The sequence below is a fragment of the Phyllosticta capitalensis genome, assembly GCF_038381095.1.
Source record: "Phyllosticta capitalensis strain CBS 128856 chromosome Unknown BKA78scaffold_5, whole genome shotgun sequence".
Lineage (NCBI taxonomy): Eukaryota > Fungi > Ascomycota > Dothideomycetes > Botryosphaeriales > Phyllostictaceae > Phyllosticta > Phyllosticta capitalensis.
The window spans coordinates 1,204,716-1,220,290 of NW_027117443.1; the positions used below are offsets into that span (position 1 = coordinate 1,204,716).

General features: G+C 53.0%; 8 protein-coding genes across 8 annotated transcripts; 4 read left to right on the top strand and 4 right to left on the bottom strand.

Annotated features, from left to right (window-relative positions):
• Positions 1 to 651: 651 nt before the first annotated feature.
• Positions 652 to 1,625, bottom strand: BKA78DRAFT_134879 (uncharacterized protein). The gene has a single exon (XM_066882662.1). The coding sequence runs from the start codon at positions 1,445 to 1,447 to the stop codon at positions 896 to 898; it is 552 nt and encodes a 183-aa protein (XP_066744320.1). The 5' UTR covers positions 1,448 to 1,625; the 3' UTR covers positions 652 to 895.
• On the top strand, positions 1,206 to 2,444 carry BKA78DRAFT_135202 (uncharacterized protein). Its single transcript, XM_066882667.1, has 2 exons — positions 1,206 to 1,759; positions 1,815 to 2,444. The coding sequence occupies exons 1-2, from the start codon at positions 1,530 to 1,532 to the stop codon at positions 2,347 to 2,349; spliced, it is 765 nt and encodes a 254-aa protein (XP_066744321.1). The 5' UTR covers positions 1,206 to 1,529; the 3' UTR covers positions 2,350 to 2,444.
• Positions 2,445 to 3,569: 1,125 nt separating this feature from the next.
• BKA78DRAFT_295563 (uncharacterized protein) lies at positions 3,570 to 3,926 on the bottom strand (the record flags this gene model as incomplete). Its single annotated transcript, XM_066886495.1, has 1 exon — positions 3,570 to 3,926. One exon carries the CDS (start codon positions 3,924 to 3,926, stop codon positions 3,570 to 3,572), a length of 357 nt encoding a protein of 118 aa, XP_066744322.1.
• A 1,541-nt stretch (positions 3,927 to 5,467) lies between these two features.
• Positions 5,468 to 6,735, top strand: BKA78DRAFT_135107 (uncharacterized protein). The gene has a single exon (XM_066882666.1). The coding sequence runs from the start codon at positions 5,658 to 5,660 to the stop codon at positions 6,384 to 6,386; it is 729 nt and encodes a 242-aa protein (XP_066744323.1). The 5' UTR covers positions 5,468 to 5,657; the 3' UTR covers positions 6,387 to 6,735.
• A 664-nt stretch (positions 6,736 to 7,399) lies between these two features.
• BKA78DRAFT_134887 (AhpD-like protein) lies at positions 7,400 to 8,859 on the bottom strand. Its single transcript, XM_066882664.1, has 3 exons — positions 8,144 to 8,859; positions 7,760 to 8,077; positions 7,400 to 7,706 (listed from the first exon to the last, which is right to left on the bottom strand). Exons 1-3 carry the CDS (start codon positions 8,432 to 8,434, stop codon positions 7,524 to 7,526), a joined length of 792 nt encoding a protein of 263 aa, XP_066744324.1. The 5' UTR covers positions 8,435 to 8,859; the 3' UTR covers positions 7,400 to 7,523.
• A 51-nt stretch (positions 8,860 to 8,910) lies between these two features.
• On the bottom strand, positions 8,911 to 9,680 carry BKA78DRAFT_352796 (uncharacterized protein; the record flags this gene model as incomplete). Its single annotated transcript, XM_066891422.1, has 5 exons — positions 8,911 to 8,993; positions 9,044 to 9,115; positions 9,167 to 9,193; positions 9,305 to 9,606; positions 9,661 to 9,680. The coding sequence occupies 5 exons, from the start codon at positions 9,678 to 9,680 to the stop codon at positions 8,911 to 8,913; spliced, it is 504 nt and encodes a 167-aa protein (XP_066744325.1).
• A 126-nt stretch (positions 9,681 to 9,806) lies between these two features.
• On the top strand, positions 9,807 to 10,891 carry BKA78DRAFT_314262 (uncharacterized protein). The gene has a single exon (XM_066888454.1). The coding sequence runs from the start codon at positions 10,290 to 10,292 to the stop codon at positions 10,755 to 10,757; it is 468 nt and encodes a 155-aa protein (XP_066744326.1). The 5' UTR covers positions 9,807 to 10,289; the 3' UTR covers positions 10,758 to 10,891.
• Positions 10,892 to 12,718: 1,827 nt separating this feature from the next.
• Positions 12,719 to 14,246, top strand: BKA78DRAFT_314264 (uncharacterized protein). Its single transcript, XM_066888455.1, has one exon. The coding sequence runs from the start codon at positions 12,787 to 12,789 to the stop codon at positions 13,975 to 13,977; it is 1,191 nt and encodes a 396-aa protein (XP_066744327.1). The 5' UTR covers positions 12,719 to 12,786; the 3' UTR covers positions 13,978 to 14,246.
• Positions 14,247 to 15,575: the final 1,329 nt, after the last annotated feature.

Genomic DNA, 15,575 nt, shown 5'->3' on the forward strand with positions numbered 1-15,575 from the left:
GATGATGATGGGGCTGACACCACCTACAACGGCCACGGTACAAGCTCTAGAGCCCGCACCACCCGGCCGAATTCGTCAGCCCAGCGCTTAAACTCTAGCACAGCTTCGCAACAGACGACAGGTTTAGTCCGTCCAGCTACCAAACCAATCAGCTGCTCGGGGGGCAGGCGGCCGCTGCGGCCCGCCTCCAGATTTTCTCTCGAATGTCTTTTTTTAGCCCCCCGAACGCCCGGGCGTCGCGTGCGCGTTGCTGTTGTTGTCCTCCCTCAAACCCACGCCCATGGTGGTGCAGATTTCGAGGTGAGCAGTAGCAGCGATGTTCAACTATGCAATGGATGCTGTGGGAGGGTGGGAGCGTGTGAGGTAAGCACTTGCAACAAGTCCCCATCGAGTCCTTTTCCATTCTAGTCATTTGCATAATTTGCTCGGGGGGTGATTTGTAAATCTGCGCGAGCGAGAAAAGGGAGGAGGCAGGTGAGCGCTCTGTCGTCCGTCAGTCAGTCACCGTTTTAGCAACATCCATCGGGCTCGGACTGCGAGAACACGAGGTGGGTCCGCACGCGAGACGTCGTCTGTCTGCAGGAAGCAAAAGCAGGGAGCCCACAGATGCACGCACGCCGGCGCCCCAGTCCAGTGCCCTGGGTTGCTGGGTTCCGTACGTCCAAGTCTCCACAACCGACGTATTACGTCTGTCGGTGGCAGGCTGGCAACGCAAGCATCCAGATGGGGGCCAAAACTTTTACTGCCAACCACTACCATCTCCACCCTCTCTGTCCCGTTACGCTGTCTCATAGCGTTGGCAAGGCGCGCTGCCTGCTGTCTCATGTCGTCTGTTTTCACTTCCACTTGCACCGAAGCCACGGCATCACAATTCTCGAATCCGTGCTCAAATTCGTCATTTCACAAGGATCAATTGAGCCATCCTAGATACGTATCTTCCTACCCCTTCACCCCTTGACCCCACCGCCGCCGCCCTCGGCAGGATACATGCATGCGCAGTGCGCCAACCAATACCAACCTCTCGACCGCATCGGATCCGCGCCGCGCCAAGCGATATTGCACGCCACGGGGAGCAAGAGATCGAGCGATGGACGTCGATCAACTTCATCAAGTGGGCAATAGCAATGATACTCGTCGTTTTTGGCAAAATGATCAACACTAGGCAGGAGGCAGCAAAACCGAAAGCGACCACTCCAACGGAATCAAACGACCATTCTATGGCTGTTGCTTTGCTGGCAAGCAAGCAAGCGTCAGGCTGGCTTCCGCACTGCATCGCCGCGTCGCCTCCGTCGCCGATCAGGCACGCCCTCACGCGTGAACCCGCATTTATTAGGTACGTATTCGCGTGTCTTGCCCTGCAGCCGCCCATCTGGCCTCGTCCTTGGCCTGCTTTGTTGCGCTGTCCTGTACGTAACCACATGTGCGCCGAGTCGTCGAGATAGGTCATTCTGCTTCAACACTACCCAAGTGCTGCAGACCATGTTACGTTCTCCAAATGCACTTCTTCCGAACTGCCAGCATGGCACGTCATGTCCCTTTTATCACTTTTGCTTTTTCCCCCGCCTCATCATTTGTCCCTGGATACGAACAGCAAGAAAGGGCTTTCGCTTTTCCCTGCGTGCTTGTGTGCCTACCCGCCCGACGTACGTGACGCCCATGCGATGATGACGGATGGACGACAGATGGCAAGGCGTGGCAGGGACGATGCCGTGTCACTGGTGTACGGTGGTCAAGAGGCGCTGGAGGAGGTAGAAGGTAGGTGAGTGTAATGCTGAGCAATCGTTGAGAAATTGTTGATCACTGATGAACAGCAGCAGGCTGGAAACTGTTTCCAACCCCATCTCTACCCCAAAAGACTGGCATAGATACGTTAACCCCGTCGTCCCTATTCCAAATCCACCCAAACATACGTCCAGCAGCGAATTGAAATCGAGCTTTGCAATCAGAACACTACAATTGGATCGACTCAAAAACTCTCTTCTTCTTTTTCTCTTCTCCCTCCCTGTCTATCCATCTATCCTTTCCTCCCACCATCTCCTCCCCGGTCGAAACGGCGATCCCACCATTGCTTTTTCCTACTTACCCCTCTGTTTTTTCCTTCTGCCACCCAACCCGACAAGACCCAAGCCCAGACCCAGTCAGTCCATTCCAATCCAGCCCAGCCCAGCCCAGCTGCTTTGCTTCCCCCCACACTACTGCCGCTTCTACACCTCAAACAAAACGGAGCATACCGTCTGCTTTCCCCCTCGTCATGAAGGGCAACTTCCGTCCGTAAGGTACCTTGCCTTGCCATATGCCCCTCCTCCTCATCCTTCTACCACGCTCTCAGGTGTTTGGAAGCGAGACTAGCCCGCTCATCATCTCACCGTCATCGTCCCTTTTATCTCGCCCCTGCGCGTCCGATTCGCCGCATTGCGTCCCCCCCGCGCTCTCCCTCCCTCTTTGTTGACCCTGCTGCAGCTTAGCCGACCTCCTCCATTCCTCTGCGTGCTGACGGCGTCGGCGTCGGCGTCGGCGTTGTTGCGTATGCTCTGGCGGGATGTTTGATTTTGCTGCTGCTGCGTCAGGGGCGGCGTTGCGTGGTTGGATGAATGCGTACTGTACATGCATGGACGGGACGGCTGGACGGGTAGGGCGATGGGGCGATAGGGCGGAATGGCTCAAAAGGTGGGTTGAGGACCTGATTGGTCAAAAGGGCTGATTTGATGTTTTGGATGGATGCCGTTGTTGCTACGGGTTGGTCGTGGGATAGGTAAGGTAGGTTAGTTGGCTGGCGCGATAGTGTACAGCCGGCCGACTAATAAACAGGCAGTGGCATTCTCGCTGCCAGTCATTCGACATCGACGCCGAGTAGGGAAAGCAGTGGCACACGTAGTAGCCACGACTAGTCCTTGCGATTTTGCGCAATAAAGGACTTGGTGATGTCCAACATTTCCAGTGCGTGAGGCGGCGCGCCAAAAAACGCTCCCCATGTAAGACTATTTTTTTTAAATGCAAAGTTTCCCACTTCTCTGCGGCCCGCTTCTGGTTGGCTGCTTTGCCTTTTTTTTTTTTTCTCTTGGTTGAGCTCCCATGTTTGCTACGGCTTCATATCCAATGCCTCATATTGGCATTTTTGTTAAACACGTGTACTTGCACTGCTGCCCACCAACCTAATTCCTGCCGACTTCTCCCATCATCCAGCACCAGCCATGCAGCAGCAGCAACAACGACGACCCACGCAAAACTCGTCCCTCTCGCTTACCTGGTCCACTGCATCGCTTGGGCCCCTCTCTCTTTCCCTCCCTCATTCACTCACTCACTCTTCTCCAAAAAAAAAGGCGTCACAATGTGTCGTACAAGAATCAAGCTTACCCACCCACGCACCCACCACCTTTCTTCCCTCTAGCATCTCATTGCCCTCGCGTCGTTATTGGCCCATCCTTTTTGGAATTGTGGTGATGCTGATGCCACCAACCACACGCCACGCTGCCCTGCCGGAGAGTTGGGTTGGGATGGCGATCTGCAGTGGGTGGTCGGTCGGATGTGGAAGCAAGGGGTGTCGATGCGGGCACCAGGACATTACGGTACTAGGGGTAGGGGTAGACAGTACTAAGTGGGTAGTCGAGGGCGCAGGGCACGAGATTCATATGTATCGCCGGAATGGGGTTAGGTAGGATGGGCGACGGCACGCGACTTGATTTCCTCGAACCACGATCTGCGTCTTCTTGTTCTTGGAAGCGAGCGACTGCTGGAATGCGGGTATGAATAGAGGTGGAAGGGTCATCTGGAGAATGATGCTGTTGTACAGTTTCCATTCTCGGTTTCTCTCTGTACCGCCTGAAGCTTGGTGTTCTTTTGGTTCTCGTGGCCACATTTTGCGGCCGCAGCACCTCATCTTGCCGTTTGTTCATATCTTTTTGAATCGTCAGCGGCGACGCAGCCATTGACGCAGAGATGCAGAGCCGACGACGCAGGGGCCGATAAACATATCCATGTGCCTGCCTACCTACCCAACATACCGCATACACACCGTGCTGTATGTACATGCCAAAATACGATGCGACGACGATGCGATCATGTACTCTCGCTCCCGTCCGTCCGTCATGCTCACCGAACATCATCATCGCCGCCGCCGCCCCTTGCCTTGGCCCTCGTGAGCAGGCAGGGAAGCAAGCAAGCGACCGAAACGGAAATGGCGAATGACTGCCCTGACGCGGTACCGAGAGAGCGAGACTCGTGCCCATCGACAACCGGCCTACACTTGGCTACCTGTCCGGCCGGCCGGTCCGCGTCACGGAGGTGGCAGTTGCGTATTCCCGTGCTGTCTACCTTGGTGTCTACATGCTCTCACGGCATGCCCGAGGCCAAGCAGGCAGCGTACCTACATGCGTACTCATGTGACACCAGACAGAGCATCGGTATCGGCACGTACGTACATACGGGGTGCGTGTCTGTCGGTGTTGCGGTCAATGGACCAAGGTCGGTGTCGAGGCGCCGTGAGCAGGGAGGGGATAGGGCTGGCTGCCGGACAACCAACAACCCGACCCAACCCTCCTGTGACGCGACGCGCGCCCCGATTCGCTGGTTCGGGGCCTGTCTCTCCGTCCATTCATTCGTCGGCTTTGTTACTACTTGGTTCTGGAGAAGAACCAAGGAGTGCACGGATACTGGGTGACCATTTGCCTAGGTAGGTACCGTACCTAACGAAAGGGATGTCCTCGGCCGAAGCACCGTGGTGTCGTGGTGCCCATTCCAGTTGATTGCACACGCGCGTCGCTCGCTTGACGCGCACGCGATGATGGGGAGACCGACCGGCCGGACGGCGTGGTACTGTGGTAGTGGTCAGAGCAGAGGGAGCCATGTAGCAGTCGCAGTCGTATTTGGCACCCAGTATTAGTCGTCCAGTCACTTGGCGTTGGCCGACTGTCAGTCAGTCAACCAGACGTTGCCCACGTCAAAGCAGGTAGGTAGGTCGACCGTCTGCTGCCGACTTGACGCAGCTGTCGTGGCCGCTTCGCTTCCTGTCTGCCGGTCGGGGTGCTTCGCCTGGTTGGCTCCATCGCTCGTTGCGCAGACAGCCAGAGGCGATCCCGTACGCCCGTAGCATTCGGCTCTGGCTCTTTCGCACGAGGGACGGCGAACACGGCCAAGGCAACAAAGGGAACGACGATGGCCGCGACGATGATGTGGGCGGTCTTCCAGGTCGCACAAGGCCTTGGGGTGGTTCGCATAGCATTCCCCAAACGAACAAAACCCTGATTTCTCAAAATCGGAAAGGTAGCGAGCGAGCGCATCCGAGCGAGGATGTAGAAAGAACCGATCCGGGCAGCCAGTGTCAGTAGTATTCAGTCAGTCCCGTGCGCACGTATAGTCGCACAACAAACACCACCACTTGGTTGCCCTTCGCATGAGCACAGTGGGTGGGTGGTTGGTTGGGCGCCAGGTGTGCCTCTGCTACGCATGCCAATGTCTTGGAAGCCATCCCTCTGTGATGTCGCCGTCTGCTCAAACAGGAAATTTCTCCGCTGCCCACCCGCTCGCTCGCCATCCACGGAGGGACGGACAGGACAGCAGGGCGAGGGACGAGACGACCTCCGAGGTCGTTCCAAATCCTTCTTTTCCATCTCGTGCGCGCGCGACGACGACTGAGGTGGCTGCGAGAGGCGAGGACTGTGATGTGTTGGTTTCCTCTGCCCCTCGACGTCCGGCTCTCAGTCAATCCATCATCCATCAATCAACGACTGGAACGCGGCCCTCCATCCTTCCCGTCCGCCATCCTTCCTTCCTCGATCCTTCCGGCGGCGGCACTTCCAAATAAAACAGATCGGACTCGACACACCCTCTCTTGCTCCCTCGCGGTGGTCGCGGTGTCAAGAAACTGCGTCTCTGCTCCTCCTCGTGTTCCCGTTTCGTGGTCTTTTCACGAGTCCCAGGCCATTCGCGGGAGTTTTGGTTCCCAAGGGAGGCCCACCGGTGTCGAGGGAATACGCTCGTGCTCGGTCCCGCGCTCGTGCGCGTCCTTGTACTTGTGTAGCGGCGAGAACAAAGAAAAATACGAGCCAATGACGACGTGCCGGGCCCAAAATCAAGGTCGACGAGCAACGAGCGCAAGCGAGAAAGCAATGACCAAGAATGAGCGTGCTGCGTTTTGCATGGCGGAGCGTGAACTGCTGACCATGGCGGATTCAATGCAATTCGACGAGGCTGTCGTCGACGATCCGCGATCTCCCACCTTCGCATGCCATCCTTTTTGCCAAATGGTGGAGTTGGGTGTGCGGAGTGCGTCAGTGATTCTTCAAGCGCCTAGTCTCTGGCCCCACTCCCCCACTACGCTACATTTTGCTAAACTCTCACTGCTGTGCTCTGCTCTGCCCTATTCGCCAAATGTACAATCATGTGTGTAGTGACTCATGCATGATGAGATGCAGCAAGTCGTCCAATGAAACCCAGGCTCTAAATGCTGAAACAACAAAGTAGCCAATGCAGATACAGGGAGGTGATGAGAGGGTGTGCAGAGCATTGCAAACAAGAAGCATCAGGAAGGCGTCACTGCAGTAGCAAGGCAGATCACAGAGTCTAGAAGACGGATGGACCGACCGGTCGGTGAAGCGAGGGTGGTGAAGTGTGTGATGCAGATTATGGGGACACGGTGAGTGTGAGACGGTGGAGGACCGGTAAAGAAGGATGCCGCGAGAAAGGAACTTGTTTGTCTGGAGTATGATTCAGTGACAGTGCCAATGCATGCACCTCTCACGTACAGTCGGTACGGAAAATAGCCATGACTCTGTACAGTAGGTGAATGTGCAAACAATGCCTCCATCCTTCGTCCCCGTCAGCACGCAAGCAGGTACCACCAGGAACAAAAGGGGGATGACGAGAGATTTCCCGAGAGACACCGACGCAGGGGTCCATAGTCGATGGAAAGGGGAAGGCGAATGCGATGCGAGGGCTCGGCGCGCTTGCTCCCGTAAGCCTCCCGGCTTCCTTCTTACCCCCCGTTCGCTTGCTTGCTCACTCGCCCCCTGTGCAACACCGACGACGGACGAGTGACGGACAGTAGACAGCGGACGGAAGCCATTGTCAATTTTGCTGCGGACGCCAGATGACGACGACAATGTTTGTGTGGGTTTCCGCGCCCATTTTGCTCACTGTTGAAGCGGAGGCGCAAGGGCAATGCAAACGCCGGGATCTCGGGATGCAAGCAAGCGGATACGGGGATTGTCGCAGTGGCGGTGACGGACAGGGTGCGGTGAGTTTCTATATTCCGACTCGACCATTGAGCCTCGGGTTGTAATTCTGTTTTTGCGCGAGAGATCCGGTGCTAGAGGTCTTGATGCTGCGGGATGCGGTCATGACCAGTAGAGCAAGTCGAGAAAGCCGCGAGGCAAAAGCAGCATATGCAGGGGAATACGAATAGGGAGAGGTGGGTTGACTATCTTCGTGTTGATGATGCCGATACCTCCTAGAGCCTAGGAAGTGGTGGTGATTTGGACTTTACAAGGATGGATGTGAGGGCAGAGAAAGGACTCTAGTGAAGCCGGTCAGGCCTTGACATTGGCAATCTCTTCCCTCCATCCCCATCCGCCCGCAGCATCCTCTGCTAGAAGTGTCATTCCGGCCGCTTCGCAGATTTGAATGACTGCTTCTCGTACGGCGCGGACCTCGTCGACGGTCGCCCCATTGTTCAGTGCACCTCTGAGATGTCCTTTCAATTGGGGATTCACCTGTATCATGTCAGTCTGGTAGACAACAGGATAATTCGATGTGAATTACGCACGTCCTGTGGTATCAAACCGGCGATGCACACAAAGCTCGTTTCTTTTGCGTCAAGCACCTTCTCATTCGAAAGAATGTACCCGTACATGAGACGCGCAGCCAATCCGAGATCTTCCGTCCCAGAGCGGTCCATTTGGCCCATGACGCGTTTCGAAATCTTACCATAGACCTTTTCAAAGAACTGTTGTCCTCTTTCCCAAACCGTAGGGAAAGACTGGCCGTAGATCTCAGCCCGGCGACCAGTCGGTGATGAGTCTGGCGATTCGTCCAGCAAATTTTCGGGAGTGGCAGACTTGAGCGCTAGGAGGGCATTGATAACCTGTCGTGAGGCGTGAGATCAAAGCGCGGTGATGAGCAGGGCACAGGCAGGCCCGATTCATCATACCTTTGGCACTCCCACGACAGCAGCAGATTTGATCAAGCCTTCCCTCAATCGCCGAACGATGAAAAGCTGCTCATCAATACTCAAATCCGCAATGCCATCAGCGTTGCTTGGTTGTGAAGCTGAGTCTGTGTTCAAGGCCGAGATAAGCAAATTGGGGACCTCGTCGGGCCTATTCAACGCTGATAGAGTGACGCCAGCGACATAGTACCAGTGACGTGCAAGGTGAGGCTGCGCTCTGAGGGACTGCAGAATCGCAGGTGTGAGATTGCTTTGAAGCTTAAGGGACGACATTGTTGTAGAGACAAGGCTGTCGGGGCACGCGACGCGATAGACGAGAAACGCGATGGTCCAAGCAGACGTACCGAGAAGGATCCAGATGCCGCCAGGGCTGAAGCCACCTCGTTACCAACCGTCCTGCACGAAAGCGGAAGTAGACCAAGTCGAACAATATGTCCATAGAACAATGCTGATGGTATCATGTAGCGAATTCATGTACTGTTTCGGCGTTTCAACTGCTCCTGCGGAATGGCCGACTTTTCTGCAGGGTCCAACAAGTCTCAAGAGGCAATTCCAGCCCATGAGCTCGGCTTTCCAGCATCGTAATCGATGTAGCCAGCCCTCATGCTCTACAACTCAATGCGAGAAGTAGTCCCTGTCCAAGCCAACGCCATGCTCCTATGCAGTGTCCCAAACGCCCTTCCTTATGCTTCCATAACCACACATGTACAGCTGGGTATGCTTTGATGAGCTCGCTCGATAATACGACATCAGGCGGTCTTGCTGGATTCGAGGGCGCCGATTTGCTTCCGAACTTGGACCCAAAAGTCCTGACCATTCGCCATGGTGTTTGCTGCCTTGGGTTACAACATATTCGACAGGGATTGGATTTGGATGACTCACGCTTGCTGCCCCATGGACCCGCGGCACGGGGCGCTACGTCACCCTGGGGTTTGTAGAGGAGCTGTTTGCCATCTAAGGATCGCAGGTCAGTGGATGGCAACGGCCGACATCAGCTAGACTCACCATTGCCTGTCTGCGATTCTTGATACCCTGCTCAAATCAACATCAGCACTGAGATCTTCTTGCCGAAAACCATCCTGCAGCTACTGCCTAGTCGTTCCTTCGACCACAAGGCTTGTAAATGGACCAGCAAATACGCACACTTTTTCAGAGTATCTTTGGCCTCCTTGGAATTGAAACCATTGACAGGCGTGTGCTCTTCCTGAAATCCTCCCTGGAAGGCTCCCGGGGGCGCACTGGCCCGCTGGTTGCCAGACTGACCCTGAGGCTGGTTTCTTCCTTTCTGATTGCCCCAGGCATTTCCAGAGAAGTTCGAGATGCCCGGGCGGTCGTTGTCAGGCTTTCCGGTAGGAGTATTCTGGCCGCTGCCACCGATCGAGGGGTCGCGAGATTGCGCCTGGGAGAAGCGCTGCTGGTTGCGCTGGGGCGATTGGCGCCTCCACCTGCGGAGCTTGGTTAGGAACAAACTGGAGGCAAGACACGGCCAGACAGCTTACCGATCGTTCGAAGCGCTCATCTTTCGAAGAGAGCGGCGATGACCGATGGCCTGGCTTGAGAGAGGAGGACGTTTGGGAGAGACGGGCAGCCTCAAGTTGCTTCGTCCATTCGCCTCCAACGCAGGTGGAGCAGCAAGACCCGGCCAAACATCGGACTGCACACTGCACCTTACTCGAGCTCGACGCACGGGCCCGACGGCTTCCATTCTTCCTTCCCGTCTCCGTTTTTAGACTGCCATTACATCAACAACACCTTTTCTGCTGCACTATCCAATCTTTTGGCTAATCACTTCTCTCAATCTTCTTTAGCCTATAGGCTTCTAAACTGTCAATTCCCAAACAGAACCCTTGGGCTGTCATTCCGCGAATCGATGCCTACTTTCTTTCGACGGCTCCGCTCACAAGACAAAGCACTTCTCGTGCCCAAGATGGTCTCCGTCTGGGCCTTGCCCACAACTGCTTTCATGATGTCCTTCAAATCTTCTTTCGTTCTGTCATTTCTTTGTTTCTCGACACTGGCGTGGTCTGGTCAGAATCGTGACATAAAATGCACAAAGAAAACATAGACAATTCACCCACGCGGGAGCAGTGGAGGGTTGTCGAATATCCATGAAGCCTGGATGTGAGATATGGAGCATTCTCAACCCGGTAGGAGGTCACACATTCCCAGCTGCCGATCATGTTCCAACCCTCGGGAAGACTGCAGTTACGTGTGCCATGTCTTGCTTTATTCCCATTGTTGCAGGCCATCCGGTTGCGGCATTGCCTTTGTGTGTCTTTGTCTTGCCGATATCCTCCAGGAAATATATGGCAGACGCTCAAGACTTGTAGAGGACGCTCTTGCGACGCCGCGACTTCATCCCACGATTGGCCGCCATGGCTGGCATCAGAACTTACGACGAGATTCCCGAGCACACTTTCAGTCCCAGAGATCCAAGTCATCGAGTGTACGGCCGATCTATATACCGTGGTCTAGCAAGACAGCTACTGGGCGATCCTGGGAACTTCAACGACATCATCGGGGAGGTGTTGCATCATTTCCTCCGTGTATTTTTCAATCCGCAGCATCCGCTCCATGGACAGTATCGCTTGTTTGATGGAAAGAACTTCTACTATAACCTTTCCCGACCTGATCTTTCAGATTCAAGAGATACTCTGCTAAAAGCCCTGAAGATCATTTCGAACGCTCTTCGTATTGAAATAATTTTGCATGAAAATGACAGTAAGAAATACTTAAACACGAAGATTGGTTCAACTTTCGAAAATCATGCACAATGCCGACTGTTCATCAGACGCCGCGAAATGCATTACGTTGCATTCAGTATGATCCCCGAAGATTCAGGACAAGACATCATCAACTACATGCGCTTGCAGAACACCATTGGCGAGGGCTGGATTCTCAATATCAAGCGGATCAAGTGGTGGTGGAATCCTGAATCTGACTCCACGAACTTTGAATGCGCCAATGAATTTGTCTCAGTAAGTTCACGGGTCTGCCAGCTCTTGATACCGACTCATGGTTCAATTAGGAAGCCAATTTTGATTCTACGCCACCGCTCCGAACCTCTTTACCAGACGCATCGGGGAAATGCGGCTATCCAGCAGTATTCTCAAACTTTGTCGTCAGCGTCAAAACTCCTATAGAGATCAAGCCAGCTATGGACCTTTTGCTCAATATTTTGCCGTTGAGTCCGGGACAGGGCATACCTGTCAACGTCGACTTGAGCAAAGCCGACAGGAAAACCCATGCCACCAAAGGTCGGCTGCTTCCATACGTCGGTATTGATGCCGACAAACTTGTCAGCCACGACAAAACGATATCAGAAAAGGATCTGCAGAACATGGCAAACGATGATGGGTCCGAGGCTGAGAATCTCTGCACGGTCCTTACCATCGCAGTTGACCGACATGTCACTTTTCATTTCTATATTTTTCATATGCTTGAAGAAGGTTACATGGACACAGTCTCAGAGGTAAGTCAAATGCACTACTTGGATGCATCGACAAAGCCCTGATTTTGCTCGCAAATGCATGTCCTAAATCAAGTTTTCCCAACATACTCACACCTCTTATAGCTCGAATATCTCTGGCGCAAAGTAATCTTCAACGAGGAGATCTTGAAAATTTGGTTCAACTTTCAAAGTGACATCACTGTCTTGGACAATACAATTGGTATGCGCCCTTGACTTGTTTTTGTAGCTGGCTAATAAAAGTACAGCTCATTTGTACCAGGGCACTGCACGGGAGCCTTATTATTTGACTCCTGGGCCGGGACGACAGATGATGAAAATTGAACCTCGGTGGAGGCTGACTCGGCCTCAGTTCCGAGGCCAGCGCCCTGGAGAATTCATTTTCTCCAATGTAGACACATGTTGTCCGTTTCACAAACCTCGCGAGAAAGGCACCGGTAGAGACATTGCTTGTCCCTGTCGCACTCGCAACTTGGACTTGGAGACCATCATAGCTCATGTTCGCAGACAAGTTGGTCTGTACGAAATTTCGGAAGAGACTGTGCGAAGTTGGACAAAAGAAAGACGTGGATTCGGTTACGTCAAGCTTCTCCAACAATTTTTGGGCAACGACTGGATGTTTCCCATACTCAATTATCTGAAAGACGCACCTAATCGCTGGGCAGAGCGGAACACACAGCCCGAAGACAACGACGAAGACGGCGAGTACGGCGGCGGAGGCGGGGGAAAACCAAACAAGGCTGGCTTCTTCCGAAGCTTTGGACCGTCCATGGAATCAGATTCCGATAAGTTGGGCTACAACATTGGGGATGTTGGTGGAATCGCTCTCATTTTTCGCTTTCTAACAACCACTGAGGACCGCAAGCTGCTCTTTGCACGTCTCCGGAACATCAGTGACAATGAACAAAAACATACAAAAAATATAAAACCGCAACAGACTCCGTTCGACAAGAGCACGAGAGGTGCACTGGACCAGGGCACTCCACTCATTACGGATAATCCACGATCATGGACGGTCGATACGAGCCGCATGTGGGACGATACTAAAGACGCACCTTGGATCGAACAGAGTACTTACTTCGCCAATTGCAATCATTCATACGCGGCCCATGAGAATCTCATAAAAACAGTTCTTTCGATCAAACGAGATGAATCGATGCTATCTCCCCAGGAGATCCGGGAGAAAGCCAAACACCGCCTCTACGATCCGTGCAGGTTTGAGCTTCCTCCGATGATGGCGCGGGTGCCGAAAATCCCTGATAAATTCAAGCCACCAGTCATCCAGGGCATGGAGATGCACTGTGAGGATATATACCGGAAAATCTTTAATTTTCAGACTTTCGGAAGAATGTCGAACCTGATCCTCCCCCCTGACATCCTCCCTTATGATTTGAGGAGCACCGGGAGCGCTGGGACCAGCAAAGGAGAGAACTTCATGGACGATGAGATGACAAGAGCGGTCAGAGCCGTACGGAATCAGGAAGGTTGGGAAAGGTCAACCGAAACGCCAATGACGATTAGAGAATATCTTCCCATCGCTATTGACCGAGCCGTTTCTCGGGCGAAAGCCGAAGTGGACGAAGTTACTGCGGAGTCGGCTGCTCAAGCTCAAAATAACCCATCATCTACTATGGGAGCCAAAGACCAAGACCAAGAGATGGACATAGACACAACTGGCTGGGGGAACCCCCCTCCCACCAAAAATATCCCGCCAGAAATTCCTGAAGAGGAAATGAAAGACGCAGAACCTCCTCACTCAGACCCTGAAGACGGAGACGCTGACCACTCCTACACTGAAGAACAAGAACTTCTCGACGCGTGGCCATACGAAAACCCTCAAGATGGACAAGATAGGAAGAATCTCCCCCTAAAAGCCATAGATCACCTGGCAATGCTAAAGAAAAAACTCGCTGGGTTGAGATGGTCCTACAGAGTCAAGCCCGACGACGTGTTTGACGAAGGTTTTGACGACTGGGGCCAGAAATACGCCGAAAGGGTCAGCGAAGCGCCCCCTTTCGAACAGGATCACGACTTCTCCGCAAGCAATGCTACGAGGATAGCGAAGATCCAGGAGTGCTTCGATGAAGTCAATGCGCGTATTAACGGTTTCAAAAATGACCTTGAATTTTGGGATGCTGATGGCCGTAAAGAAGCAGATGAAGCTCTCAAGAATCCCACAATCTTTGGCCACGAATCGTCAACACAGAATGGACGGCCGCTGAATGCTGGCCCGTCGCAGGTTCACCGCGCAGAAAAGAAGCGTGCAACAGAGTCTTCTGCGGCACCTCTTCGAAGATCCAAGAGGATTAGGAAGGAACCGGACAGATTCGCAAATTCTTCGCAGTAGCTTTCGAGGAATCGTCGTGGGAATGTTGGCCAAACGCGAAGAAGTACTCTCGCGACTTCCTTGTCGCTTTTCGCTGGTCATTTTTGCTTTCGCCTTACCATGTGTACTTCCCTAATATATCGTCAAGTTTGACGATTAATCTGCTTTTGTCCAATCTGGCCCTGCTTTCCAACACATACAAATTCATCTTTGTGTCTATAGTACCACCATGTGCAATGCAAAGGAGTCGTTAAGCACAGACTGCGTCGTCAGAAAGCTTCCGTTGGTGCTTAATTTCGATTCTCTGCGATATCCGGCATCCGCTTTACTCAAATGTTTTGGAGCAGGCCAAGGGTCTCATCTAAAAAAACACAATCAAGAATGGCAAGCGGTAGCTGTGATGACTGTCCAGCGGCTTGTTGTATTACCAAACGAATTTGAGACCGCTATTTAAGCAGCTTGAATCCATCGAATCAGTTCGCCACCTGCTTGTTCGACTACACTCAGTGCTTTTTTGTACCATGATTTCAACACAAAGTGTTTAAAAGGAGGTGTACTCACAGCCGCTTGTATACATGACATCGTCCATAAAGAGCCTGTAAATATTAGATCATTCATACACGACCTTCAGAAAGGGAAAGTCTTTGTACCGCGCGCTGGCAAGACAGACAACTGGAGACCCCGATGAATACAACTACACGCGTGGAGAAGCACTGCATCATTTTTTACCAATATGGCTCTCGCGAAGACGACATCCCCTCTACAGGAGGTACTTTTACTTCGACCGAAATCGGTTCTATTTCTACCTCTCGCACCCGGACCTTTCGCCCTCGTTTGCGGTCCTCAGCCAGGTCCTAGAAGTGATATCCAACGCCTTGCGAATTCGGATGGTCATGAAAAATGCAGAAGGCAAGAAGATCGGATTCGGCAAAGGCTTTAATCGCCATCTGTGCTGCCGCATCTCTGTGGCTGATGAGGAGGCCTCGTACTCGTTCTCGAGCCCGGTCCTTGACAACTTGGGGAGAGACCTGATCAATCGCCTTGTTGCTATAAAAGCACAAATTCCAAACACTGGCCTCAATGTCCAAGAAAGTCGATGGTGTGGAATGCAGAAGAGTGGAGAAAAAGCAATGGAAGCTACCAGGAGTTCAAGTCCGCCACAGTGGGCGACGAAAGAAATTGCAAATCTGAGAATCTCTGCCGCCAAGTTAAAACACGTGGAGAAGTGGAGTCCTCAAGCGCTTTATACCTTCGACATAGAGAGAATTTTTCCCTTGATGATTAGTCACAGCGAGCATTCAAGCGCTTGCTTTTGAAGGTGCGACAGAGTGAAGCTGAGCCTAGATTGAATTTATTCCCTTACCTACTGTGCCGCCAATGAGTTCGCTTTGGTAAGTTATTGGATAAGTGTTCTTGATACAAGCTAATCATGCATCAGCCACAAGTCTCATGAGGAACTTTCGAACAGATACCATTGAAGAGCACGGTGGAGGGTTCGGAAATGCCGAGAGCGGAAAGGGATGTATGGTGTTTTCGTGGATAGTTTCAAGCCGTCCAAGAGGGTACTCGGACAGCAGGTGTAGCCCACTCAGCGACACAGTTCAAATGCAGAAGAAAGG